The sequence below is a fragment of the Colias philodice genome, chromosome 16 (assembly GCF_061535455.1).
Source record: "Colias philodice isolate Cphi_HAF_F1 chromosome 16, ilColPhil1 Martin Lab GWU primary, whole genome shotgun sequence".
Lineage (NCBI taxonomy): Eukaryota > Metazoa > Arthropoda > Insecta > Lepidoptera > Pieridae > Colias > Colias philodice.
In genome coordinates, this window is record NC_143101.1 from 4,302,607 (window position 1) to 4,329,384 (window position 26,778).

The window sequence follows — 26,778 nt, forward strand, 5'->3', positions numbered from 1 at the left end:
TAGAAATAAGGTTGAAATTTGTGTCACTATTAATTAATGACATTAACCTGATGCTATGCCCTAAGTGATGTTCCGAATCAGCCTTGTTATCGATAATTCACAAATAGAAAATATGTAGTTGTTCATTTTATTACAGTGATAGGCTCTTCTCGCCCGTGCCAAACTCTGGTGGGACTACGGAAGACCAAGGCCGTGGTCGTGTACCGCGGTTTTATTCTAAGTAAAATCGCAATGAAGATAGTTTTAAGAATAATTTTTGTCAACTATTGTTGTGTATAAGTAATTATGTTTTAGTGCATTAGGTTAATTAAGTACCTACCTACTTGTTGAATTTTTATTTCAATTTTTTGTGCGTTTTTTTTTCTTTTCTTTCTATTATATCTAACTAGATTTCCGCCCGCGGCTTCGCCCGCGTTTTCAAAGCAAAACCCGCATAGTTCCCGTTCCCGGATTTCAGATTTCCGGGATAAAACCTATCCTATGTGTTAATCCAAGTTACCCTCTATATGTGTGCTAAATTTCATTGTAATCGGTTCATTAGTTTTTACGTGAAAGAGTAACAAACATCCATAAATGATAATATATGATAATATCATGGTTTGATAACTGTCGGCACTTCTATTTACTTTGAAAACGTATAAAAGTTGTTGTAGTAACATAACTACTGAAGATGGACATATGGTATCGCGGACTTTCTTGTAGATATTGATCCATTCTATAATACCGTAGAACATTTTTTTGTTCTATCTTCAATAGATTCCGCAGCGCACGCGATGACAGAAGTTTTATTGAGGATTTTTTTACACCTTGGGTTACATTATTGCATTTTTGGTAAGGATCTATATTTTTTTTGAAAATGCAATATAGCCTATGTTGCTCAGTAAAGATGCAGCTTTCTAATGGTGAAAGAATTTTTGAAATCGGTCCAGTAGTTTTTGCGTGAAAACCATACATACATACATACTTACAAACTTTTCCTCTTTATAATATTAGTATAGATATGCGTATATTATAATGTGTCGCATTTTGGAGAATGTTTATTACTATTAAAGCACGTCTTTACATAATATTATTATTATTTAATAAAAAACGGAATAGAATAGTCTAAAACAGTATTTACAAAATACAGACAGAAAATATGCATTTTAAATCTTGGAACTGCCGTAGGATCGAAGTATCAGTGGCTTTTGTTAGAGTGCTTAATGCTGTCGGCATCCAGTCGTCCCGTTGCATTATCCACATCTCTTTTAAATTAGCCTCTTTGGGAAATCTTATATATAAAAATGAATCGCAAAATGTGTTGATAAGCGCATAACTCGAGAACGGCTGAACCGATTTCGATAATTCTTTTTTTATTATATTCCTTGAAGTACGAGGATGGTTCTTATGTAGAGAAAACGTAAACATGTACCACGGTCGAAGCCGGGGCGGACCGCTAGTTTATAAATAAATAATTGTGCAAATGAAAGCTAAACAAAAAAAAATAAAATTTAATATTTATTTGTTTGTCTTTAAAACGATATGCTCCGCATAATCACTAAAACGAAATTAGTTTGCTTTTTTTCAATAATATTCCAGAAAGTCTTGTTTGCTCTTCAATCTATAATAGTAAGATAATAGTACGTTCTTGGTACGTACTTCTTATGAATTAAGGTTCATGTTGATTATTATTCGACCAAGCCAACTAGACGCTCGGGTGGAATGCGACCTCCCCGCCCGCTTACCGCCTCAGGTATCGCGTTCGCCTTAGTACGGTTCGCAGCATCGACGCATTCGTACGTTTCGCATCGCTAGTTATATTTTCTGTACTTTATATTATTAATCGTTAAAGCTTGTTGTTGACTGTTAAGTTTTTTGTTGTTATTTGTTTAAGTTTTTACTGTGTTGTTATTCATAGACAGCCCTCGAAATGGGGAAAAATAAGACTATTCATAGCGGAGAGCGAACAGTGATATTATTAATATTTTTTTTTTGCTATCTGTACCCGAGACATGGGCGGGTGACGTCACAGTTGAAAAAGGTCTAGTTAGCTTGGTCACGTAGTAGATATTTTTACTGTTAGATTTAGATATTTTTGTTTTTACTGTTCAGCAAATTATATCACAGCTACAGGTAAACGTTTAATATTAAATATAATCTGTGCATAAACGACACGAATGGTGACATTGCAATGACATTGACAGTCTTAATCAGTGTTGCCGTTGCCTTTTCCTTGCAAGTTGTGGGGAGTAAACTCTGGCGAAGTTATATTAGAATTAAATATTCCAAGTTTTGAACTTTTTAAGTATTTAGAAATAAAGCCCATTCAAGACAGTGTAATTATATAAATTGAAAATAATGTATTGTAACAGACGATACGATGGATCATCCATGCTTGTTTTATAATTTATTCATAGGGAAGTTTTAAAAGAATAAAACGGCAGCACTGATTTTACTTTATTGCGTGAAGCATGGTGCGTGTCATTTAATTATTGTACTGTTGTAAATAAAAAATTAAATTATTATAATTCAGTGTAAAGTCGTTGGAAATGTGAATAACTATTCGGCAGAATTCATTATTATTATTCAAGCTACGAGCTTATAATTAAATAAAGGCCAGTAAGTTGTGTGAACAGTTATTGTTAAAATAGGGTTCTGTTATATTATTGATAGTATTTGAATTAAAATGTCAACAAGAAGAGCAAGAATTAAAGCTGTTACAGCATTACCACCAAGAAGAAAAAACGCAGCCACAGCCGAAAGTAATAAACCTGCTAAAACTGATAGTCCAAAACAATCTACTCCTCTTACTAGTGATCGTGAAGAAAATAAAAATATTCCGCTCTCTGAAAGTGACGAACCTACCCTAGCCTCGGGCAATGATAACTCAAGTGCAAAAACCGTACCTTCCGAAAACGTAACTACAAAAGAGAAAGAGACGCGAGCAGTTACTCCATCACCATCCACTACACGTAATGTTTTTGCCTCTCCAATCATAAGGAATAGTCCGAAAAGGGCTTTTGCTTCACCTATAATTCGCAACAGTCCAAAGAGACCCTTCACTTCACCAAATAAACTTCACCTAATTCAGAATCCACCAAAAGGCATAGATACTTCAAAAGCCAAAACTCCTCTTCATCAAGCCACTCCTACACATCATGAACTTACAGAAAATACAGAATTGAGAGTTGCAAGTAATTCTATAAGTAAAATAGAACAAAACAATGTTAGAAGCAAAGCAAACACAGATGGTAAGTTCCTATTTAAATAATGATCTGCAGACAATTGAATAGATATGTTTCAATAGTAATTGAAGAAACAGAAGTTTAAGTTATAAAATGGAATGGATGATTTAAATTCTCTTTTTTATGAATATTAAAAAAATATGCGATTAATATTAACTCTTTCTGTTCTTATTTACAAACAGCACAACTTCAACAATTTTTATACCAAATGTTATAAAATTACAGATTATAATGTACCAAGTGTACCAGAAAGTATTACCGAAGATGCAATGGATGGGATTGTACCATTACAGCCTGCTCGCAGTGCACCAAAACCGCTAGAAAAATTAAAAAGTGAAATTATCTCAGAAAATGCAGAAGTCTTGTTTGATCCCATTGTCCCATTACCATCTCCCAGTAAAGTGCGACCGAAACTCCGTCCTGTACCACGCTTGGGACCGAGAAGAAATAGTATACAGGTAATCATTAAATAAAGTGAAAAAAAAAATTTATTAAATAAATAGTTTTAAAAAAAATATTAAATAAAGTGAATTTATTTCAGCTATAAATGCATGCAAAAATATTAACCTAAGAATATTTTTTTTTTTTTTTCATATTATTTGACATTGCACTAACCATTCAAATGTATTTCTGTCTGAAAACCTTAACTTTTATTTATTCAAGTATAAATTTTTATTTAAGTATAGTTTTAAGTTCTGATAGCAGTTTGTACAGAGAACAGTTTAACAACTTTTTAGTTGCTCTATTCAAAACATAATATTCTAAACTGCTAAAACTTTTCTATATCATTAGGGTAGTGCAAGTGAATCGGAAGATGAAAGTCGCCGCAGTCTACTAAGCAGTGGTACTACCACACCAGCCCCTGCAAGACAGAGACATGACTCTCATACACAACACCTTACGCTACAGGGACTGTTGAATAGGTTAGATATGCCCCAAATTTAAAAATTTGATATCAAGTATTTAAAAATAATTAGTAGATGTAGACCAAAAACAGTTACCTATCTCTCATACTTTGGTTTATACTATGTAGTGATTTTGAAATATCATGAAATACAGAAAAATAATACACAGAACTAGAAATTTTCAAATTAATGCATGAGAATTTTATATGTAACTATTTTGCTTTTTGTATAAAATCCATACTAATATTATAAATGCGAAAGTAACTCTGTCTGTCTGTCTGTTACTCAATCACGCCTTAACTACTGAACCAATTTGCATGAAATTTGGCATAGAGATATTTTGATACCCGAGAAAGGACATAGGCTACTTTTTACCCTGGGACATAGGATAGGTTTCATCACGGAAATCCCACGGGAACAGGAACTATGCGGGTTTTTCTTTGACTGCGCGGGCGAAGCCGCGGGCGGAAAGCTAGTAATTATATATTTTCACACTATCAATATATAAACTTTAATTTGTGTACATATCTTTCCTTTATCTACCACTTAACATAATTTCCATTATTTTCTGTGCTCATGTTGTTAAAGCTCTCAAGAAAGATAAGAAAAACATGCACTAACTATTGCCAATTACTAAAGTTTATATAAATATATTGCTTGATTACATTTAATTGTAAATGTATAAATGTTATATTTTCAGGGAAGTGAGTCGGATAAGGAATGATTCTGTTTGTTCAAATATAAGTCAAGCGACAACTCAACCAACGCCAGCATCTCCACTCAAAGAAAAAATACAGAAGTATGTTATATTTATTGCATATTATCATTAAAAAATAATTAAAAAACTATGGCAAGCGTAAACTGCAAATAACTTACTTTTTTATTATGATGCTTATGAATATTATCCTGAACTTCAAATTCAATACCAAGTTATCCTTTTTTATTTTTCTCTGAAATATTCCCCAAGTCTATTTTCTACGACATATATGCCATGCAAACTTAAACAAAATCATTATAATACAGAAATTGCATATTTTTTATTGTTACACTAAGGACTCGACGAATGGAAGCTAGCAGGCGTTTAATGGCGATGAGACGACGACGGGAGGCCGTAAAACGCGAAGCCCTGACTATGTATGATCTCATATTCTACAATCCTACAACCAACCCTATTGTGTAAGTATACTTCTTCTATTTTTTTGTTGTTCCTTGTATATTATTTGCTTTCCAATACAAACCCTACTTAATAAATGGTCTATAATTGTGCCTTGTTCAGTTTGACTAAATAGCGAATAAAGAACTAGCCTCTACTAACTTTCTTTCACCAGTGTTTTACTGGTGAAAGAAAGTGAGTAGAGTGGTGAAAGAAAGAGTAGTTTAGTTATTAATTTAAAATTAAATTTTGTCTTTGTAACGATTATATTGAGGAGCCCTAGTTATTAATTTTAATATGAATTTCTAGGCCTGATCAAGATGAACTAAAAGCTAAAGAAGAGAGTGTAAAAGACTTGGAGAAGCAGAAAAAAGAGATGAAAGAAGAAGACGCAGATGATCCGCCAGAAAGCGATGCGGCGCCTGTTCCACAAATTAAACTGGGGCCAAATGGAGAAATCGTTCTTGATGAGTCTAGTTTGGTCAGTAATACGACGACGATATTATATTTCATAAAGGCGTAGTTAGATTATTAGCACTCCGGGAATCGAAACGTGGCTAATTAGTCACATAAAAAAAATTTAAATTTAAATTAAATAAGTAATGGACTCGTAACAAAGTAACATTTCTCATAGACACAATTTCATTGATATACATATTGCAACATTTAGATGTTAAAAAACCGTCCGAATTGCAATGTAGATAATACATACATGTCTCTTTGTTTTATGAAAATAAGTGATGAAAAATAAATTGACCTTTTTATATTCCCAGGTGATAAAACAAACGCGAACCCAGAAAGTGTCCTCCATAGTACGCGAGGGTGCGTGGCTAGCTGGTCGTGGACAGTACAAGCGTAGCGCCCGCTCCGCTGACTGGAGTGCCCCTGAGACTGTGCGGTTCTATAGAGCACTTGCGGCTATTGGTACTGACTTCACGCTGATGGCTCCTCTGTTCCCGGATCGGACGAGACGCGAGCTGAAAGTAAAGGTGAGTGCTGTGTTGCCGGACCGCGCATAGCGAGGACAAAATTGAGAGTGCTGCGTTGCCGGACCACACAAGGCGAGAGCACAAGTGTGCTGCGTTGCCGGATTGAACGAAGCGCGAGATCTAGCTGAAGGTAATTGTGTGGTGCTGCGTTGCCGAATGGTTGATATTTGTAGGTAGTACTAGTGTGCTGTGTTGCCGGACCGCTCGCATTTGACTACGAAGACTTTACTCAAATAAAGCGAGTGCATGCTTTGTTAGCGGATCGCACGAGGCGCGAACTCAAGCTGAGGATAAGTAATGCGAAGTGCACTGCGTTGCCGTTCCCTACGCAAATAAGGCGTATACCCGCTAGCACGCTCTCTTGCCATATTATGGTGCTGTATCACATTACATTTCGACATCGAAGAAATTTTAATACAATGAAATAATTGAATTATTGCAACATGATCAACTTCTAAAACCAATTAAATGTTTTATTTCAGTTCAAAAAAGAAGAGAAGTTAAATGGTGCACAAGTTGATAAAGCGCTACGATCAAGAATAGAGTGGGACGCCATTTCACTCAAAGAAGAATTCACAGACGAAAGGGAAGCAGAAAAGCGTAAAGCGCAAGAAGAGAAGGACAAGTTTATGCGACAGAAGAAAGAGGAAAAGGATCGGTTACGAGCGGCTAGAGAGATTGGACATAGAAGCAGTGAGTTCATTTTAATAATTAATTAAATTTTATGAAGATTTCATGTTTGATTAAGCTTCTTTTGGTAAAAGGAAATAACTATTTAATAATGTTTTCATTTCATTATCATAGCATAACATGACTTTTACGAATACAACATTACTTTATACAAATTTTTATTTATTTGCATAAAAATTATAATGCTAAGCATTTATTTAATATTTAATAATTTATTTTTGTTTCTATTCCAGGTCGAGGTTTAAAAGCACTAGAAGTATCTGTAAAATCCAAAGGCAGCCGGCACAAACCAGAGATTGCAACAGCAGATGATTTGCTAGAACGAGCGAAACAAACACAACCATTGAAGCGGACAATACCAAAATCTCCAGTACCAATACCACCAAATACTCCAACGCCACCCACACCTACCCTCACCACTCTAGCAATGATAAATAAGAGACAGAAAACTAAAGACACTCCAAGTCCTGCAAACGCAACAACTTCTAAGACTCCAAATATCAACAAAACACCTGAAGTAGTTACTTCTCTAAACAACATTCCGGCAAACATCGAAACGGGATCGCTCATAGTTCTGACAGTGAACAATCCAAAATCCCCCGGAAAAAAGATGCTGCAAACATACATAGCACACGAACCGGGGAAATTAACTCAAGTGGCTTTACCTACAGTGTTGTTGAATTCCGTAGTTGGGTATATGAAGAAAGGAACTCCAAAAAGTACAGTGTCGAATAGTTCCTCGCCTCTAATGTCTCCGAATAGTGGTGATAGTCGGACTAGTACACCAAGTGCCAAGTGTTCGGATACTTCGAAACGGTCGCGAAATAGTTCCTTTTCCATCACACAGCTTTAATGTTTAATTGTGTTGCAGATTTTAGACTTGGAAAAGAATGGATGTTTTATGTATAAAATAGTGGAGTGACTTTAAAAATTTAGTACATATAAAATAGGCAATGTAAACTTAATTATACCAAGCATAAGTTTTCTTAACCATCCATTTGTTTCTAATTCAATTGTTAATATTGTTATACATTAAGTCTTTAAGCTTTAAAATAATCGCACATGGGAAATGAATAGTGATCCAATTTACATTCAAAATTCAATATAGATGCAACTTATAATGTAACTATCAGGTGATCAGGAGCCTCTTATTTCCAGACAGTTTACGCCGTGCATTGAACTGACTGGCTAAACATATTATGATCATAATAACCGGCCATGTTTATTTATGATACAATAAAAATAGCGTAAACTGTCTGGAAATAAGAGGTCATAATAATACGGCCCCAAAAGATATATATTTACATGGACGAAAATTCGTCATCATAACAGAAATTAAATGAAATGAAATTATACAAATAATAACAGCTATAACGACTCGTGTGCGATTACTATAATTCTCATATATATAATGTGCCAATTAAGTTTGTAAATCTCTAGCTTATTAAGTAGGGCTTTGAAAACAACTTCATTATCGTGTTTATTATATATAAGTACTTGTTTGTATTTTTGTGTACAATATAGGTCAAAACTGACTATTATTTAAAAAGTATAATTGTGTAAAATATGAAATTCTATATCAATGGTTATCTTTAAGTAAACAACAAATAGGCCCCACTACTATGTTGATGATGAAAATCTAATAGGCCAAAATACTTTTCGTATGAATGCATAATACTTTGTTTAATTTAAGATATTATTTCCAAACATGTGATATATATTGGATATATAAATAGAATGGACAGATGTTATCATCGATTGGAAATTTTTTAGTAGGTATAACTTGTTATTTTATTGTTAACAATATACAATGTGTTTATCCCGATTGTAAATAAATATTTATGCTTGTATCCAATAAACGTTTTCAGTTAAACTGTATTTCTTTTAATCTCCTTACTGCACTCCTTACTACTTTATAGTTAATTCATCTATTGTTAAACGATAACATAAAAAGCAAAGAAATCCGACTATTAACATGACGACTCCTCCGTACTTAGAGCGACAAATGCCCGCAAATTCGTTTGGAGCCATTGTAATAGTTGTAGAGATAATTACGAGAGGATCATGTTCTGATTTTGCGTTTATTGGGATACTTTTACGATTTTGATGTCTTATTAAATAAAATGTATTTTTTTAAGGGGTGAAAATGACATGAAAAAATGTATTCTAGTATTTACACCTTACAGTCGCTGACCTAGAAATTTAGTCGCTCACCTAGGAATTATAGTCGCTCAGATGCTCAATCTGTATCTTATTATCAGCCAATATTCATTGCGCGTTTAGTTTATTTTTCGCTTACACAGATTCATACCACTCAAGTTATTATTTCCCAAAAATTAACTATTTACTTGCTCACTAACGTGAGTAGCTATTTCCATTAGTTGTTACACGAAGTTACGCTTCTGTGCTTTACTTTATCCATGAAATGATATGAAAAACGGTAAAACTTACCCATTTAAAGAAACCAGACACCATCCTTTTAGACTGACCACATTAGCTTACAGAAAAATAAAAGAAAATTCATAGAATTTATTATTTAATTTAAAAACCTAATTATTTGAGTCATATCTTAATGCGCCTCTATAACCTCGTGCGGGAACCACTGCGACGACTCCAGTCCATCCCACAGCGATAGCTCTGGGTTCAGGAATTCTTGATTCATCTCATCAATGTCGATCGGTCGTTTGTGTTCTGTATGTGCATAAAAACGTTTATTTCTTTTATTTAGAAAATATTAATTGTAACGATTCGAACCTGTATTTTTACATTATATTTAAGTGTAAAAATACAGGTTCCAATCTAGGTCTAGGGTCCTAGAGTCTAGGGCAGTGATTCCCAAAGTGGTCCAGGTGGACCACCAGGGGTCCACGGGAGACTTGCTGGGGGTCTACGTAGGCGTGAACAAAAAATGGTGGTCCACGAAAATTTATCTGCTTTTGATAGTAAAGAGCAAAAATGTAAGCATAGTTTTTGTTAGTGTTATAAAATGTACCATTTTTCGTTTTTATTTTACCTATCGGAATATAGAGACAGAACTCAGAAGTGACACAATTTTTATTTTTTGGCGACTTTAAGAATGTGGTAGAAATGTAGCAACAGGGGGTCCACCGAAACCAGTAAAATTTTGAAAGTGGTCCACGAGAAAAATAAGTTTGGGGACTACTGGTCTAGGGCATTCTTAAATATAATGTAATCTAGGGCCTAGAGGCTAAGGACCCATGGTCTGTGCCAAATTTCATCAAAATCGGTTGAGAGGTTTATGCGTGAAAACCATACATACATACATAATTACAAACTTTTCCTCTTTATAATATTAGTATAGACAAACAATAACTATTAATACTAAATAAACAAAAAGTATAGTAAAAGGTAAAGTAAGAACCCATTAAGCACTTAACAGAAACTCACCAACGAGCGCTAATTCATCGCTCTGAGCTTTAGCAGCCACGGCCTGCACGGTGTCAATTACCGGGGCCGCCTGCACCGTCGCACTCGCGTCTCCCTGCCCATAGTAGCCAGACCACGCTGAATAATTTTGCCAATAGGCTGACGGATCATAATATTGGTTGTACTCCTATAATCACAACTCCTCATCAGTACTACACCTACACTCAAACTACACCGACTATAAGCTCATACTTTCCTGGTACCTTACGGTAAGCAAGGTATGCAGCAATCCATTTAATACAAGAAGCCTGCGTTATGCTGTCATCTGTACAACAAGCTAATCTGAGCAACTTAGCTTGATACAACATTCATTATAAGTTTGCATATGCGTTGAAGTGATGCACGAAAACGAAAATTATATTGCTTTGGAAGAGCCAATTATAAGTGTTTCAAATTGAAATTTCAGGCACACATTGTCTATTAGTTAATGCTGATTCATATGAATAGTTTATGTGAGATTTGCTATAAAATAGAAAAAACCATACCGCTCCAGTAGTATAAGTGGCATTCGTAGAAGTACTAGTAGTAGTGCTGGGTGTTGTGATAGCACTTTTAGGTTTTGGTACTGCTGTGCATATTTTCAGGGGTTTGGTTCCAAGGCCAGTGTACCCATTCATTGCATATAACGCATTTCGTTGTTCTTCCTCATTACCAAATCGTACAAAGCCATACCCTTTTGTATACCCAGAATTGTCTAATATTACTAAAAATTATGTAAAATGTTAATGACATTGCTTTATCTTAAATTTCATTTAATAACAAAAGATTTAATATAATATTTAGTAATAACATAGCATGGGATGATCTATACATATATGTATAATCTGAGAAATAAGAATCTTACCTTTTGCTGTCTTAATTGAGGAGTACTTTGATGCAAATACCCTATACAGTGAATAGTCGTCAACATCTGGACTGAGGTCCCCGACCCAGACAGAAAATTCTCTTTCTGTTTGCATATTAGCTCTGGCTTCCCTTGAAGCTGTGTTAAGTCTGAACCTAACAACTGGAAATGTTCCTGGTATTGGTTTGCCGTTCAATTTGTGCATTGTGTCAATAGCTTCTTCATCAGTCTGTAAATATGAAATATTTATTATCTATTTCATTATCATTTTGTATGCTTAATTTATATGTGGTTGATTCAGTTCATTGACAGTTTTGGATATAAAGTTAGTAACTGGATAACATTAACATATTTTTGGTAGTGGTGCTTATTTAAGCTGTATTGAAAAGTATTTTCAAGTTAATAATTTTAAAGAATCTGCAACATTTTATACAAAATAATAAAAAATACCTGAAAGTGAACGAATGCATAACCAGCCGGTTCACCTGTGAACTTATTTCGCATAACTTTTACATTTAATGGTCTTGAACCCATTCTATGAAATGCGGCCAATATAAAGCTCTCAGTCATGTTCGGCTCCAACTGAAAAGGAAAATCCAATTCAGATAAATATTATCGGCATAAAGTTCATTTTATTTCAATTAATTTTTTATTACTTACACTGCCCATCCACAATTGACACTGCATGGTGATTTATTTAGTTTTCTTTTCCAATCTGTTGAAATTAAATAAAATGTTTTCTATTAGGTAAGTATTGAATATATCGTAAATACACGAGATGAAGAATATATTTTGTTTGTTAATTTGTGGTTTATATTCATTAATCATTGACAATGACATTCGACATTCATATTTCATAGATAATTTTTTTCACTTTTTGTCAATTTGAAAACAAATAAACATTGACAATTTTCACTAAATAAAGCACACTATTCGTCTACCGACTTTTTTGTTATAAAAATAAAATGGAAAATACCCAAATTATTGTTCAGTAATCTGTTCTGAAATTGTATAATTTCGTCTTAGCGTCTGTTCACGAAGCTGAGTCGTCACTAACTCTATGATTGAAATAATTATTAATTACACTATTTGAGTCAAGCCGCATGACCTTATTGTGGAGTATCTTTGTGATTTGGTCTATGGAGTCTATGCCACTATGCCTTTAAGCGTCATGACCTTAGGCCGCCTTATCATCTGCAAGAAAACTTCCGCGAGAAATGTCCGACAGTCTGTCTGACAGTAGCTTACTAGCTTGCAAGTCAAATTCCTCGTTTCTACCTGCAAGTCTAAACCATGTACCAAGTGCCTGGTACCAAGTTTAAAACTTGCAAGCTGCTGTCGGACAGACTGTCGGACATTTCTTGCGGAAGTTTTTTTGCAGATGGACACGCGGCCTTAAAGGCTTATTACACTACCCGATATGAAGGGCCCTGCATCTAGGGTGGGCGTGTTCCCTAGTTAGTGTGGCGCTTATTACACTTCTCTGCGAATTGGGCCCTAACCATAGAAATCTAAATAACAAGACACATAGAAGTGCTATAATGTGAATTGTGTAATTTCACATTATAGCACTTCAATGTGAAGTGCTATAATATAATGTGCATTCATATGAAAACCGCTGTCGCCAAAATCAACACATTTAAACCGATAATTATATTTTTTTATTTTTATTTATTATATAATTTTGAACATAAACTCATAGAAATAAGGTTGAAATTTGTGTTAAGCGTGATAATAAGAATGGTAGACTGTGTCATTCATTGTTATTTCGATTACTATGGTGACATTCGTAATACTTGTAAATATTCTATAATTTTAAGGAAAAACGGCATTATTTCTAAAAAGGAAATATTTACCGATGAAATATTATTCCTTTATTAGTATAATTACAACTTGTAGAAGAATTTCCGCAATGGGATATGCTGAAACCACGCTGAAACACACCATGTTTATACACATACGTCTCCAGAGCAACTGAACAGTGACGAACACGCTGGTGTTGTGAAAGTCACCTGAGTGGCGACAAGGTCACGCGCGCTTACGACTTCTAGTGTCTTGTTATTTAGATTTCTATGGCCCTAACTCAGTTTATACGCGAATGTCTAGAGAGATAAAAGTATTGTTGCATTTTACATTATGCCGCCGTCAGTATCGAAACTTCAAAAAGTTGCCTTAGCAGTGGCAACCGTTGACGCAATAACAAATATTAAAAAAAATGTTGTGTGGTTTTATGAAACCACGGTAAAAGTGAAACTGTTCGAACGGTTCCGAACACTGCTTTGTGTAGCGCATGTCGCGTGACGGTCGGCTGCCGAGTAGGTATACCTACTCGGCAGCCGCGATACACGCGACATGCGCTACACAGACCAAAAAGTTTGAGACGATGTAATAAAAGTTTCACTTTAAAAAGAAGAGAAAGATCTGGGTGAAAGAGTATTTGCGGTTACGTGAAAAGCTTTCAAATACCTATGCAAATACTAAGCGTGCTTGAACCGGGGGTTTTAATGAATTAATTAGAGTAGGTGCAGAACAATTTGAACACTTGTTGAGTTTTAAAACAATTAAATAAACAATTGATATAAACAATTTATTTATTTGTTAACATGGCGGTGTGATCAAAAACATTTGGAACTTCCCTTTTAAGTTATATAAACCTGTAGTAGGGAAGTTTGGTGACACCTTACATACAAAAGCAGCCACTCCATGCACTAGTCGCGCGGCAACTGAGCTCCCTAACCGCCCTAAACGTTATTACATTACCCAATCTGCAGGGCGCTTAGGGAGCTAGGCAGATCGGGCAGACCCGATCGCCCTAAATCGGGACACTAACTCCCTAAGTCTTATTACACCACTCTTAGTTAGGGTTGTATACGTAGTATATTATTATTAGTCTGTGGTTAGGGTTAGCGTCCCTAAAAATTGGGTGGTCTCTGTGGGTGGTCTAATAAGCCTTTTAGGCGAGTTAGGTCATGACTGGACAGACGACAGTTGACTGTTGACATTAAAGCGTTTGCATTTGCGGATTGGGAACAGAGTTTGGGAATAATACAAATTACAAACGCTTTATTTACTTTTTCGGAATTAATTTACGTCTGCACAAAAAACTATTTTCATTCAGAAGTAGATGGTAAAGTAGGACACAGAACACTATTACTCCGCTAGGAGTAATAGTGTTCTGTGGTCATGACTCATGACTCATGTTATTATCTTTGAAATACCTACATACGGTACCTACCTGATACCTCGCAGTTGTCAATGTCAAGAAGTGTGAACTGTGAAGTGTCCAATTTCCAACAAAGGCTTAAAAAGGCATATAAAAGTTTTTGGTGATTCTTATCATAATAGTCAATGGCTCAACAAGTTTACACGTCTGCAAACTGAAGTTTCAATATGTCGCGACTTGATAATATAGAAGCCCTAGAACAACAATTAGCAGAATTGCAGGTGAATAAAGATCTAAATTCTCCAGGAAGAATCAAAAAGATACCACCAGCTGTGCCGCCAAAAAAGAAGGCTCAACCACAAGTTCCACATAGTGCTGTGGTGCATAAAGTATGTGAACCATCATATTCTTTAAAAATATCTACATTAACCAACGAGGCTCCGCCTCCACCACCGCCGCCACCTCCATTTTACAACAATGTATTGCGACATGCCAATCATATCCACAGCCATAAAGATTATGCTAATGTAACTCAACTCGCCCTTCCTAATGTTTCATTCACAAACAATGTTCCATTGCCATCTAAAGTTTATAACCCTACCTACAGTAACATACCGCCATATCAAACTTCCAATCCACCACCACCACCACCCATCAATATGAGTCAATTAAAAAGTTATGATCCCAATCATAATCATGAAGAATACTTGCCTCCTCCTTCACCTGTCAGTTCTAATTATAGTGAGCTTGCCAGAGCCACAGCTAACATAAATTACAATCAAGAGAGACCTACATATCCTCCTATTTATCAGAATGAATATCCGGAGTATGGAGTGTCCCAAGCTTCAACCTATGAATCACTTTACGAGCCTATCAGTCCTCATCCAAATAATAAGTCAGCTTCTGCAAGTACTACTCCTACTTTTAAAAATAATTTAATGAAAAAGGGAAAATCACCTCTACCAAAAGAACAGGAAGTGGATGCCTTAACAGATCTTCTTGTCCAATCTATATCTGATAGCCAAGATTTGGATGTGTTTGGGACATGTGTTAAATGCAATGAGAAAGTTGTTGGTGAGAGTTCTGGATGCACAGCGATGGGAAATATGTACCATGTTCAGTGCTTCCGCTGTGAACACTGCAATACAAATTTACAGGGTAATCCATTCTATGATGTTGATGGCCAACCATATTGTGAAGCTGATTACTATGAAACATTGGAGAAATGCTCAGTTTGCAATAAGCCAATATTGGACAGAATTCTAAGAGCAACTGGCAAGCCGTACCATCCCACTTGCTTTACTTGTGTTGTATGTGGCAAAAGTCTTGATGGCATTCCATTCACTGTGGATGCAATGAACCAGATTCATTGTATTGAAGATTTTCATAAGAAATTTGCGCCCCGTTGTTGTGTTTGTGAGCTACCTATCATGCCTGAAGGAGGGGAGGAGGAGACAGTTCGGGTTGTGGCCTTAGATCGCAATTTCCATGTACGATGCTATAGATGTGAGGATTGTGGTCTCCTGTTATCATCTGAAGCTGAAGGCAGAGGCTGCTACCCTCTAGATGGTCATATTCTATGTAAAGCATGCAATGCACATCGCATCCGTCTTTTGACAAATGTCATGACTACTGATCTGTAGTTAACTGTTTAAAATTTTATATATTTTAATATTTTTTAAAACATTTCTACTTATTATATATTTATAGCTATAAGTGGATTGAGATTTAGATAAGTATTTACATTAAAAGTCATTATTTATATATTGTAATGCCAGTCCTTTTATGATGGCAGCTAAGGTTGTTCAAAGTCATGTGACTTATTTATTAAAATAAATATCTAAAATATATTAAATTATTAATTATTTAGATGACATTGTATTATGAACGAAAGGCTGTTGATATTTATAGGTTGAATCAAAATTGATTAGCGTGATATATCTGTATGAATGCCAAAATTTTATAATTGCATTTAAATGCTTATTCTATTTTATAAAATTTTTTAAATATAGGCATATTTTGTGACTCTATACACTTATTAAGTTGGTTTATATTAATTAATAAAATAATATAAAGCTTATGTGTCTTTTATTCACCTTGACCTAGATTATTGTTTGATGAGAAATGTAAAATAATAATTATTTCTTAAAAAAAAGTGAAATACCGTGTACCCAAGTGGGGTAATCTGTTCACTCTTAGATTACAAAATAAAAGACAGATGGAGCGATGCCGAACTAAACCGAAAGATTTATCGTCATTTCCATAAAGCTATGTGTGCTGTCATTTCGCCGCTGCACTGTACGAACACGGTGCTTCTGTGTGCGTGTTATGTTACCAGATAATGAAAAATTTCCCAAATTTTTGCCCGACTACGGAAGAAAGAGGGTTATGTTTTTCGAGTGTAGGTATGTACGTATAATATTTCTTTGACACGCCCTGCAGTATAAACTGTTGGATCGATTTTGAGTTGTGACTTGTGAGGTGTCATTGCAATCATCTGAATTATGAAGGTAGCTGTGGTGGTAGTGACGTAGGCTACATAAATTATTTGCAGTCATGTTTTAATTTTTATTTTCATATAAATTCGGGTTTTTGATATTATTTTATAATATTGTAAAAATTATTTTGTTACATAAAGCACCTATCTACTAAAGTTATAGTTACATGGACAAAATAATTTTATTCAATTTTTATTAAATAAATTACATTAAATTTATTAAATAAATTACATTAAATTTATTAAATAAATTACATTAAAAAAAGTTTTTATTTTTCAAAACATATGAATGCGAATAGCGGTAGTTTTTAGGCGAGAATGCGGGACATTTTATTTTCATCATATCCATCATGGAGTTCACATGAATTACTTAAATCGCAAGCGAAAACGACGCTTTTTATAAAAGTAACAAAAAATGTATAATTCTTTTTAAAATAATCTAATAATGACCATGAACTTTTATTGCACTATACAAATAATCACATTCACGATCGAAAAATCCAACATCACTACCCCGAATATCTTTTAACCATTTTACCCCTAAAAATGGCAAATTCATTTTCAAAATACTGGCAGCATACGTTGAAGTTTTGAATTCCTTCGTATTTGTAAAATTATTATCCCATCAAAAACATCCTGTAAAAAACCCAAGTCTCGCAGCTCAGTCTTTCTACCGTCAAAAGTTGTGAGATCCATGTAATACCAAGTCGGTTAATCTATTTAGTGTCTACTTGAAGGACCTTCTGTCTTAAGTTATTACATAAGTTATTATCATGCCAATATTAAAAATGTTTAACGTTTTAAACAAATAGATCGACTTGGACATCGCTTGATTTGATTATTAGTATGTATCACACTACACAGCACGACGGGCCAGCGACCAACAGGAACGAGAGTTTCAATCGCGTGAGGCGCGAGAGACTAAAGAATCTAATATAATATTGTAATATTCATTTTTTTTCATGCGATGTCCAAGTCGATCTATTTGTTTAAAACGTTAAATATTTTTAATATTGGCATGATAATAACTTATGTAATAACTTAAGACAGAAGGTCCTTCAAGTAGACACTAAATAGATTAACCGACTTGGTATTACATGGATCTCACAACTTTTGACGGTAGAAAGACTGAGCTGCGAGACTTGGGTTTTTTACAGGATGTTTTTGATGGGATCTCACTTCTTTTTGTAGAGCCTTTCTTTTTGATACCATCTACACAGTCATAAAGTAAAATAGAGGCCAGTCTGTCTGTAAGGAGGCTAGTCGCGCCAACAATTTATATATAACAGATTTAAATTATAATATATTGTTTTATTAGATTTTCGTACTTCAAGACATGTCCAATCATGTGTTTTTCATTACGTCGACCATTTTACAAGTAATAATGTTGTTCAGTTTCATGGGCTAAACACACCCTTACCCACCCTATACCCCCTCCCTTGCCTCATATGGTAGGTACCTATCTACACCTATTAAATTTATAACCACCACCAACCACCAACTGCATAAATAACTTTGTAATCCCATATATTTATATGGGATACAAAGTTATTGATGCAGTTGGTGTATTTGGAAAACTGAACCGAAATTACAAAATATTTAAGTTTTCCCATGATTAAGACACTAAACTCTATATGTATTCCAAATATGAAGCTTCTAAGTCTGCTAGAAGTGCCTTGGACTTTTGATGATCGGTGAGTCAGTGAGTGACAAAATTTAGAAACTTTAACAAGTTGTCATTCTTAAACTACTGGTTCAAATTGACTGAAATTTTAAATATTCCGTGTTTATACAATGCCGGATTAGTTACTGAAGATTCAAGTTTCTTGCTTTATCCACAACCGAATTATAGGGGGTCGAAAAAGGCCCGAATTGCTTCGAGAAAAGGATGGTACGGCCGTGCCGCTTTTTTTTTGCTCGACTTGGCGGGGGCACTGCCGTGCCCCCAGATTTGTATACAAAATTAAATAAGCCAAATAATCTACAGAAAATCTGTAAAACGATGTTTTATCTTTTTGTTTGTTTTCGGGAACAAGTTTTACAGCGTTTTAATATCACAAGACAGCATTTTTTTACTAAAATATCAAACCCCTTTTGACGTATTGCATGACACTAGAATCGCTATAGCACTAGCGGAGGAACGTATTCGTTTTTGATTTCGTATTTTCTTTGACAAGGGCGATGAATGATTGACATGCTCTATCTGTATTTTATTTTGTAATCTAAGTGTTCACTGATCGATTTTCTTTGACAAGGAGGTGATCAGCCTTCTGTGTCCTGCCCACAGTCCTGCCAGACCGAGACTTTTTTTCCACGTCGCCACCGGGAATCGAACCCAGGACCCCTTGGTTCTACGCTCTCGCGTCAACCACTGTACCAACGACGCGGTCAATTATTTCATTGAGATCCGTTAATTAACACCTATATTTGAATAATTATTATTAATAGTAGACCGTACCTACCACAAGTAAGTTAGTTAATTTTTTCGTTACTTTGCGTCTTAATCTTTTCCGTTACTTTTCGTCTTAATCTTTTCCGTCTAGCCCCCTTTCGCAACGCGCGATAAGTAACTTAGTTCCAACAGTGTTATTTTCAATCTCAGATAATACTAACTGATAGTTTACGGTGCATTAATATTAATGATTAGGTACATGACACTTAATAATCATATTATACCAGGGCTTAGAGCATACAATAATTTATTTTTATGTTTAACCGCAAACGCTGAAACTAGTATTAATTTACATTTACATTAATTTACATCTACCTACATTATAAATTGATAATTTCACACGTAAAATGTAGGTCAATTTATGGAGTGTATCTACCCCATATGGCCTATCGATTACAATTTACCTATGGCACAGGCCATACGTAAATTCATAAAAACTGCAAAGAAACGTAACTATTTTATTGTTGAAAAAATTTAATATAGGTAATATCCATAAATTTACAATACTGGCGGAAAAATACATAAAAAGGCACTTAAATCACAGTTTTTTAAATGTATAGAAGACAATATTATAATTAACATTAGGTAAGTATTAACTAAATATACATACAACTCTTTCCTCGTAGTCTCCTAGCCATTGTGCAGGTATTAATGATCACACCAACGATTACACACAATTTAATATGAAATTCTTAGAGCATTAAAACCAACATCAAATATTATGTCACTCAAACAGCAGCAATAACCCATTGAGCCCCGAACGGCCAGATCCGGCCGCGACACAATAGATTTTCTATTGTGTCTGTGATTCCGGGGCCTGATGGAATAATTGCTTAAATTGATAGTCAATTAAAATTCATCACAATATTTTGAAGGTATTTGAGAAATTTATAATTAAAAGGCAAGTCATCTAGCTTCTAAATAAAAGTTTACACTTATATTATTTTTAATGGTACTTAAAAGTACCGCTTACATTAGTTACATTCGAGGTAACGGCGCCTAAAATTAAAATGTTTATAAACATTGCATTGACTAAATTTACGTTGAGATCTGTGTTCGAAATGACTTATCGTTAAAAAGTCTAAAAATGTATACATTTTATGAAATAGGAACCACATTAATTTGAAGGAAACTTGTTAGTTGTTGGTTATCAATTAGTTACTTACAAAAAGAAATTAGAAATATCACTAAGTATAATAATATTGTATAGCATTCTTATTTTAATGAATAGTACTTACATATTATATTCTATTTGATTGTTTAATCAAAATTTATGTATTATATTTTATGTCTTAACTTTGTGTTAAATTTTGGCGGACTCAATACTTGTTTCATAAAGATAGATCGTTTTTCTTTTATATGTTTCGTGGCTGAACTAAGTTCATCTACAGATGTAGAAGTTATTTGGTCGGAAATATTAAAACTCTCGGCATTTAAAAACATTCCATCATTTTCATTACCACCCTCTACCGTCGTTTCTTTTCGGTCTTGATTGATGTTGTTTGAATTGCATAACTTTGATAAATTATTATCAGAATGGTTGTAAAGTATTTCTTCATCAGAATTCAACTTTGGTTCAAATTTTTCTCGTAGTATGGAAAATTTTCGCCGAGGTCTATTCCTTGAACTCTTTTTAATATTAGAAGATTTAGATACTGTGTTAGCACTAGAATCCTTCTGAATAAGGGATTGTAATGATGGTGTTTTACGACTTAACGATAAATTTTCAGTGGAGTTATAAGGTAATGATGAATTTTCAGAAACTAATTGCCAAAGAAGATCAATATCTTTATTTGAAATATCGTGTAGGCGATTAGGTTGATTATTTATCTTTTTATGGTCAGTTTTTAAACTGTTATTAGTTTTTTGTCTTCTTGGAGAATTTTGGGTATAGTTCGTAATATTATTAGAATACGAATTATCGCCATTGGTTATATTATTCATTTCTTTCATTTGTGTATCTAACTTAGCTGCATGTGATGAATCTAAAGCAATTTGTTTTTCGGTCAAGGTATCCATCGTGTTACTAGAATCAAACTTGGATGGTTCTTTCCAAAGAGCTTTTTTTAAATTATTTTCACTTTGATTAAAAGTTTTAAACTGGGGAGATTCCCAAGTGTGTTCTCTTCTATGATATAGATTCCTTGGTGAATTTGTAACTGTAGCTTTCCTAATTTCATCTATTGTTGCCACAAGTGAACTTTCAGAATTCAAATGCTTTTTATTTGAAGGATCTATATCACCTAAGTCATCCAACTCCTCTATTATGGGTTCTAAATGATTTGGATCCTTATTATTTTCTAATATATAAGATTTAGTTAAGAGAGCGTCATCACTGGTTTGGCACATCACTGTATTAGCGTAATCATCAGGATTTCTTTCGACTTTTACATAAACATTCGAATAAGTATGGGGTTTTTTAGGAAATGGTGGAGCAGATAGTATTGCGTTCTTTAGTTCTTGTGACAAACAACTGCTTATTTCTGAACTTTCTGACGTAAATGTATCCCGACTCCTATCCCTTACGACACTGCCGTCGTGCAGCCAATTTTCAATATCACAATATCCATTCCAAGATCGGAGACCCCAAGCTTCTCGCGCAATATTAACGGCACAAATATTTTCATAATCATGTACAGATAATATTTCAGTTGGAGTATCTAAATCACGTTTAACGTGAAAGAGGCCCGTACTTACACCATTCTTCTTCCTATCTTTCTTTGTGTACATTTCCTTAAGAATATCTAATGCTATTCTCTGAATATTTTCTATATCAGCATCTTGATTGCCGACTTTTATATTTTTCAAAGCGCTTAAGCATAATTTCTGTACAATATTCTCATTAAATGTGTTAATATCAGAACTGTTTATATCACTAAAACTTAAGTCTAGATCCATATCGATTGAATCAGATGATGTTTTCTTATTTGATCCATCTGTATCGTGGCTTAATTCAGAACTTCGATCAGTCTTTACTTTTGAGAATTCTTGATTGATTATATTAGACGCACCTAAGTTCAGATTATTAAAATCATCTCTTAATTCATCAGAGGAACAAATACCTCTACGTTTTTGCACATTAAGGACATTCGAAGTAATTTCATCGATAGAGCTTTCTAGATTCTCTATAGATGATAGTTTAAGGGTCAGTTCAGTGGGAGAACATATTTTCTTTTTGGGTTTTATGACTAAACTATCATGTCTATTGATTACAGTTTGAGGCGTGTTTTCAATAGTATACAATTCAATGCTAGAGGTATCCATACTAATATTACCAATAGGTGCTGAAGTGAATGTAGGTGTTCCAGATCTTGCAATCCAATGGTCCAAGAGAAATTTTTTATCCGCGTTTTCGCTTTCATTTGGTTGTCCAGTTTGGGAAGCATTGGAATCTTTTCTGTGAAACAAATTAAATTACAAATTAAACCCAGGCTCCTAAGATAGAACTGTTTTGTTGGAAACACCGAAAATATGTGCTATGAGATAAGTATATTTTGTAAGAGTAAATAGTATTTTTAATAGTTTTTTTCTAAATAAAAAGTAAATTACCTTTTTTCGTAGTTGGTTACTTGAGACAAGTTGGAATTTTTAAATAATCTTAAGTTATTTAAGCTACCACTTTTTTCAGTTTCTATTTTGGTATTATCACATACAACTTTATTGTTCAATTCCACATCCTCATGCACATATCTCCAAGGAATTGGTCCTTTGGAATGGAAATATCTATAATATACAATCATAGCTGCAATGCCTAAAACAATATTATAGTTTTATGAAAAGAGTAATAGAAATATGGTACACAAATAAGTACAAGTAACAATCTTCAGATAACTTACCAATTAAAGTGCCAAAAATCACACAAACTGTGGCAGCAATTGACCAAGGTTTCTTCTGCCTTTCAATATCCGTTATTAGCATGTACAGAAGCATACTACCAAAATTCTGGGTAACTATCAATGTATAGAACATCATTAGTCTATAACGAGTGTGGCCTTCCTTAACATTTATAAAACAGAAACAATATACAAATCCCATAACAGCATTGTACAGTGTTTCTTCAAATTTGTTGGGGCAGAAAGTTGTTTTTTGTGTGATTATCCAGAATGTCATAGCAGACCAGTGCAACCCTAAAAATATTTTAAATTTAATTAATAACAAATTCCTGTTGTTTTAGAATAAGTACTAAATAATAAAAATTTTACAAACTAAAATAAATGCGATTTATTCATGAATCCTAGGTTGCATGTGTGTTTCACAGCCCACAGGGTAGACTGGACGTCTTAAATTTCACAATTCACAATTAAATTTGTAAGAAATCTTGATCATAATTATTGATGTTGAAATATGTTTTAATCACAGGCTAAAATTTACCTGGTAAACCCTAAGTCTGATCAATCCCTACTCTTTGTATAGCAATAGTGAACTTATAGGTACCAAGTTAAAAAAAAAAATTGAATAAAAAAATAGTTATGAATAAACATACCTAGTGGTATGAGAGTCCATACACCAAAAATAATGCTGAACATAAATATTCCAGTTATCCTTCCAATGAGAGTTCCAAAATGCCATGTTAGTTTTAATAATAAAGATGTCCAATTAATGCTATCGGATGAGAAAGTGGTAGTGCTATATATGTATGTAACACAACCCCATATCACAGATGCTATAGAGGCAGTTAATGAAAATACTGAAAAGAAAAATAGATTTGTTACAATAGTTGCTTATAATATGTACAGTATGTATTTTTAGTTTTTACATCTGCAAACCATTTTTTACTAAGTACAAAAAACAATTATAGGTAATATACCGATATTCTATTCCCATGGTTGTAGTCACAGAACAGTAAAGTAGATAGAAGTGTGATGTGGGCGTGGCCCACGTGTCAATGATAAGTTTAGATCACCTAACTTGCTCTCAGTTGTGCGCAGAAAAATATTCGAGTCGGTTGTCAGTTGTCAAACCTTTTTTCCATATTTATTCATTAATTAGGACGTGTTGTTCGGTATAAAGAGTGCAAAAATGATAGCAGACGAAATAATATCAGCAATGAAGGCATTTCATACCGTCGCGTCGGTAAGTCTTATTTTAATTTATTTTATGTTATAACTTCGCTTGTCGTAATTTGTCAAAATTGTATACAAATATCTAGTCAAAATGAACCTTAATCCATAAGAAATTAGTACTATTATAGATTGAACAGCAAACAAGACTTTCTGGAATATTATTGCAATAAACAAACGAATGTCGCTTTAGTGATGCTTGTGGTGCATATCGACAGTATCGATACTTTAGAAAAGACAAACATTATAAATTTATAAATTTTATTTTATTTTTCCTTAGCTTTCATTTGTTTATTATAAATTTTATTTTATTTTTCCTTAGCTTTCATTTGTCTAATTTATTTATAGATTTCCCAAAGAGGCTAATTTAAAAGAGAAATGGATAAATGCAACGTGACGAGTTAACTGGATGCCGAACAGTTCTAAGCGGTCTAACAAAGGCCACCGATACATCAAACCTACAGCAGTTCCAAGATTTAAAATAATGCACATTTTCTGTATGTATTTTGTAAATATAGACTACTATTATTATTAAAGTAAGTAAGTATTTTGTAAATATAACTATTTATACTATTCTATTCCGTTTTTTATTTAATAATAATAATATAAAAAGATGTACTTAGTAGTAATAAACATACTCCAAAATGTGACGCATTATACTATACTCATATAAAAGAAGAAAAAAAATACACAAAAAATATTTATTTGTGAATTATCGATAACAAGGCTGACATCCCTCAGAGCATAGCATCAGATAAATATCAAGTTAATGTCATTAATGTTGAGTGACACAAATTTCAACCTTATCTCTATGTGTTGCGTTTCAAATTTATATCTATCGAAAACTAACGCCCTCTGTTGTGGAGTAGCTGAATGTTTTCGAATTTGGAATTTCTGTGCAATGAGAAACAAAACAGCTAATATACCTAGGGATGTTATACTAAAATAAACCGTAACATGGTGCGTTAGGGTACATATTGAAATGCTGAATTTATAACCTAAGTCAGTTTTTACTCAAATTAAGCTGTCCAATCAAAGGCATAGTTTACTTGTAGTGTACTGTTACATAACTATCGGTTTAAATGTGTGGGTTTGGCGCCACTGGTTTTCATACTAATTAGACATTACAGCACTTCTATATGTTTTTACTGTTCTGTGGTTGTAGTTGAGTATCTTTAATAATTAATTATTTAACAGAAATTATTGTTAATATAAAATTTTGTTTCAATTCCATATATTTATTATGTACAATCCAATAATAAAAATAATGAATTATTTCAAAATAATAATTATAGTCTTACCCCTTGTTTGGTAGTTTTCATTCAACATCACAATCGCATAAGTCTGTAGAATTATCTGAGGAATTGTCCCCGTAAATGCATATAAAAAATGCAATAAACTCAAATCATTCCTCTGTGTTAAAAGTTTTTGTGTTTTAATCAATTCCAAGTTTTTACATGAAAACACTTCATATAAAAATAGTAAATACCTGCAATATAAATTAAAAATAAATTGAAATCATGCAGTATAAATTATTAGTTATTATACAATGTGTTAGTGTTTGATAAATTAAATATGTAAGTATGTTATTAATTATGATGGTTCGCTCCTTCTATAAGTATATGAAATACATTTAATTTGTGAACATGTATGGTATAATAAATACCTTTCCAATAGTCCAACAAGAAACCCATGGGTTACCCAATGGTGAATATTAATTTTTTTATCTATAACAAACCATCTTAATGAAAATATATTTATTAATATATTTGGAGTTACAATAAATGTAAGGGTTATAAGGGCCCAATCTAAGTATCCGTCTCTGCAATATTCTACAAACACCAATATATCTGAAAATATAAATACATAGTACTTAGAAATAAATAATATTTTTTTTCTAATAATATGAATATTAAACAAAGTATGAATATAGTTGCAACAAACCTGTCGCTAAATCGGCAAGTATTGTAACAAGGGATATAAATACACTTATAACATTAAAAACACAACAATTTTCATCTTGATTATTAATATTTTTTTCCTCTCTGGAACTTCTTATTTTACAGGCATCAGCCATTCTATATAAATATGTTCATATTGTAATGTAGATTTTAGTATTTAAAGTATTTTTTACATTAAAGCCTGTTGTTTTACACAATTTAATTCATATCTATAACTTTTAAAAACTTTAATCAAAGCTGCGCAGACGCACCGCAAACGCACATACAAACAAGACAAAGTAACCATAGACATCGTAATATATAGAGAGGTAGAACTTGAAGCTTAAATAATACTTATGCTCATAGATAAAACACCTAATTAATATCCATTCAGAAAAAAATAAATCCAAATAA

The 26,778-nt window shown here is 33.5% G+C and overlaps 4 protein-coding genes across 5 annotated transcripts; 2 read left to right on the top strand and 2 right to left on the bottom strand.

Annotated features, from left to right (window-relative positions):
* The first annotated feature begins 2,418 nt into the window (after positions 1–2,418).
* On the top strand, positions 2,419–8,199 carry Bdp1 (transcription factor TFIIIB component B'' homolog Bdp1). The gene is made up of 9 exons (XM_089704568.1): positions 2,419–3,230; positions 3,450–3,682; positions 4,017–4,147; positions 4,830–4,928; positions 5,183–5,305; positions 5,592–5,763; positions 6,056–6,271; positions 6,754–6,964; positions 7,195–8,199. The coding sequence occupies exons 1-9, from the start codon at positions 2,666–2,668 to the stop codon at positions 7,812–7,814; spliced, it is 2,370 nt and encodes a 789-aa protein (XP_089560694.1). The 5' UTR covers positions 2,419–2,665; the 3' UTR covers positions 7,815–8,199.
* A 1,285-nt stretch (positions 8,200–9,484) lies between these two features.
* Positions 9,485–12,095, bottom strand: Secp43 (tRNA Selenocysteine associated protein). 2 transcript variants are annotated; one of them, XM_089704963.1, is made up of 6 exons: positions 11,913–12,095; positions 11,703–11,834; positions 11,253–11,481; positions 10,894–11,111; positions 10,370–10,463; positions 9,485–9,652 (listed from the first exon to the last, which is right to left on the bottom strand). In XM_089704963.1, the coding sequence occupies exons 1-6, from the start codon at positions 11,937–11,939 to the stop codon at positions 9,531–9,533; spliced, it is 822 nt and encodes a 273-aa protein (XP_089561089.1). In that variant the 5' UTR covers positions 11,940–12,095; the 3' UTR covers positions 9,485–9,530. The 2 variants fall into 2 exon arrangements, with proteins under 2 accessions (XP_089561089.1, XP_089561088.1); XM_089704962.1 differs by having other exon boundaries at positions 10,370–10,535; positions 11,913–12,094.
* Positions 12,096–14,485: 2,390 nt separating this feature from the next.
* Positions 14,486–16,482, top strand: LOC149481597 (uncharacterized). Its single transcript, XM_089704659.1, has one exon. It carries the CDS (start codon positions 14,643–14,645, stop codon positions 16,056–16,058), a length of 1,416 nt encoding a protein of 471 aa, XP_089560785.1. The 5' UTR covers positions 14,486–14,642; the 3' UTR covers positions 16,059–16,482.
* Positions 16,483–19,741: 3,259 nt separating this feature from the next.
* On the bottom strand, positions 19,742–26,667 carry LOC149481598 (uncharacterized). The gene is made up of 7 exons (XM_089704662.1): positions 26,369–26,667; positions 26,091–26,274; positions 25,726–25,913; positions 23,848–24,051; positions 23,201–23,491; positions 22,914–23,115; positions 19,742–22,761 (listed from the first exon to the last, which is right to left on the bottom strand). Exons 1-7 carry the CDS (start codon positions 26,499–26,501, stop codon positions 20,643–20,645), a joined length of 3,321 nt encoding a protein of 1,106 aa, XP_089560788.1. The 5' UTR covers positions 26,502–26,667; the 3' UTR covers positions 19,742–20,642.
* Between the last annotated feature and the right edge of the window lie 111 nt (positions 26,668–26,778).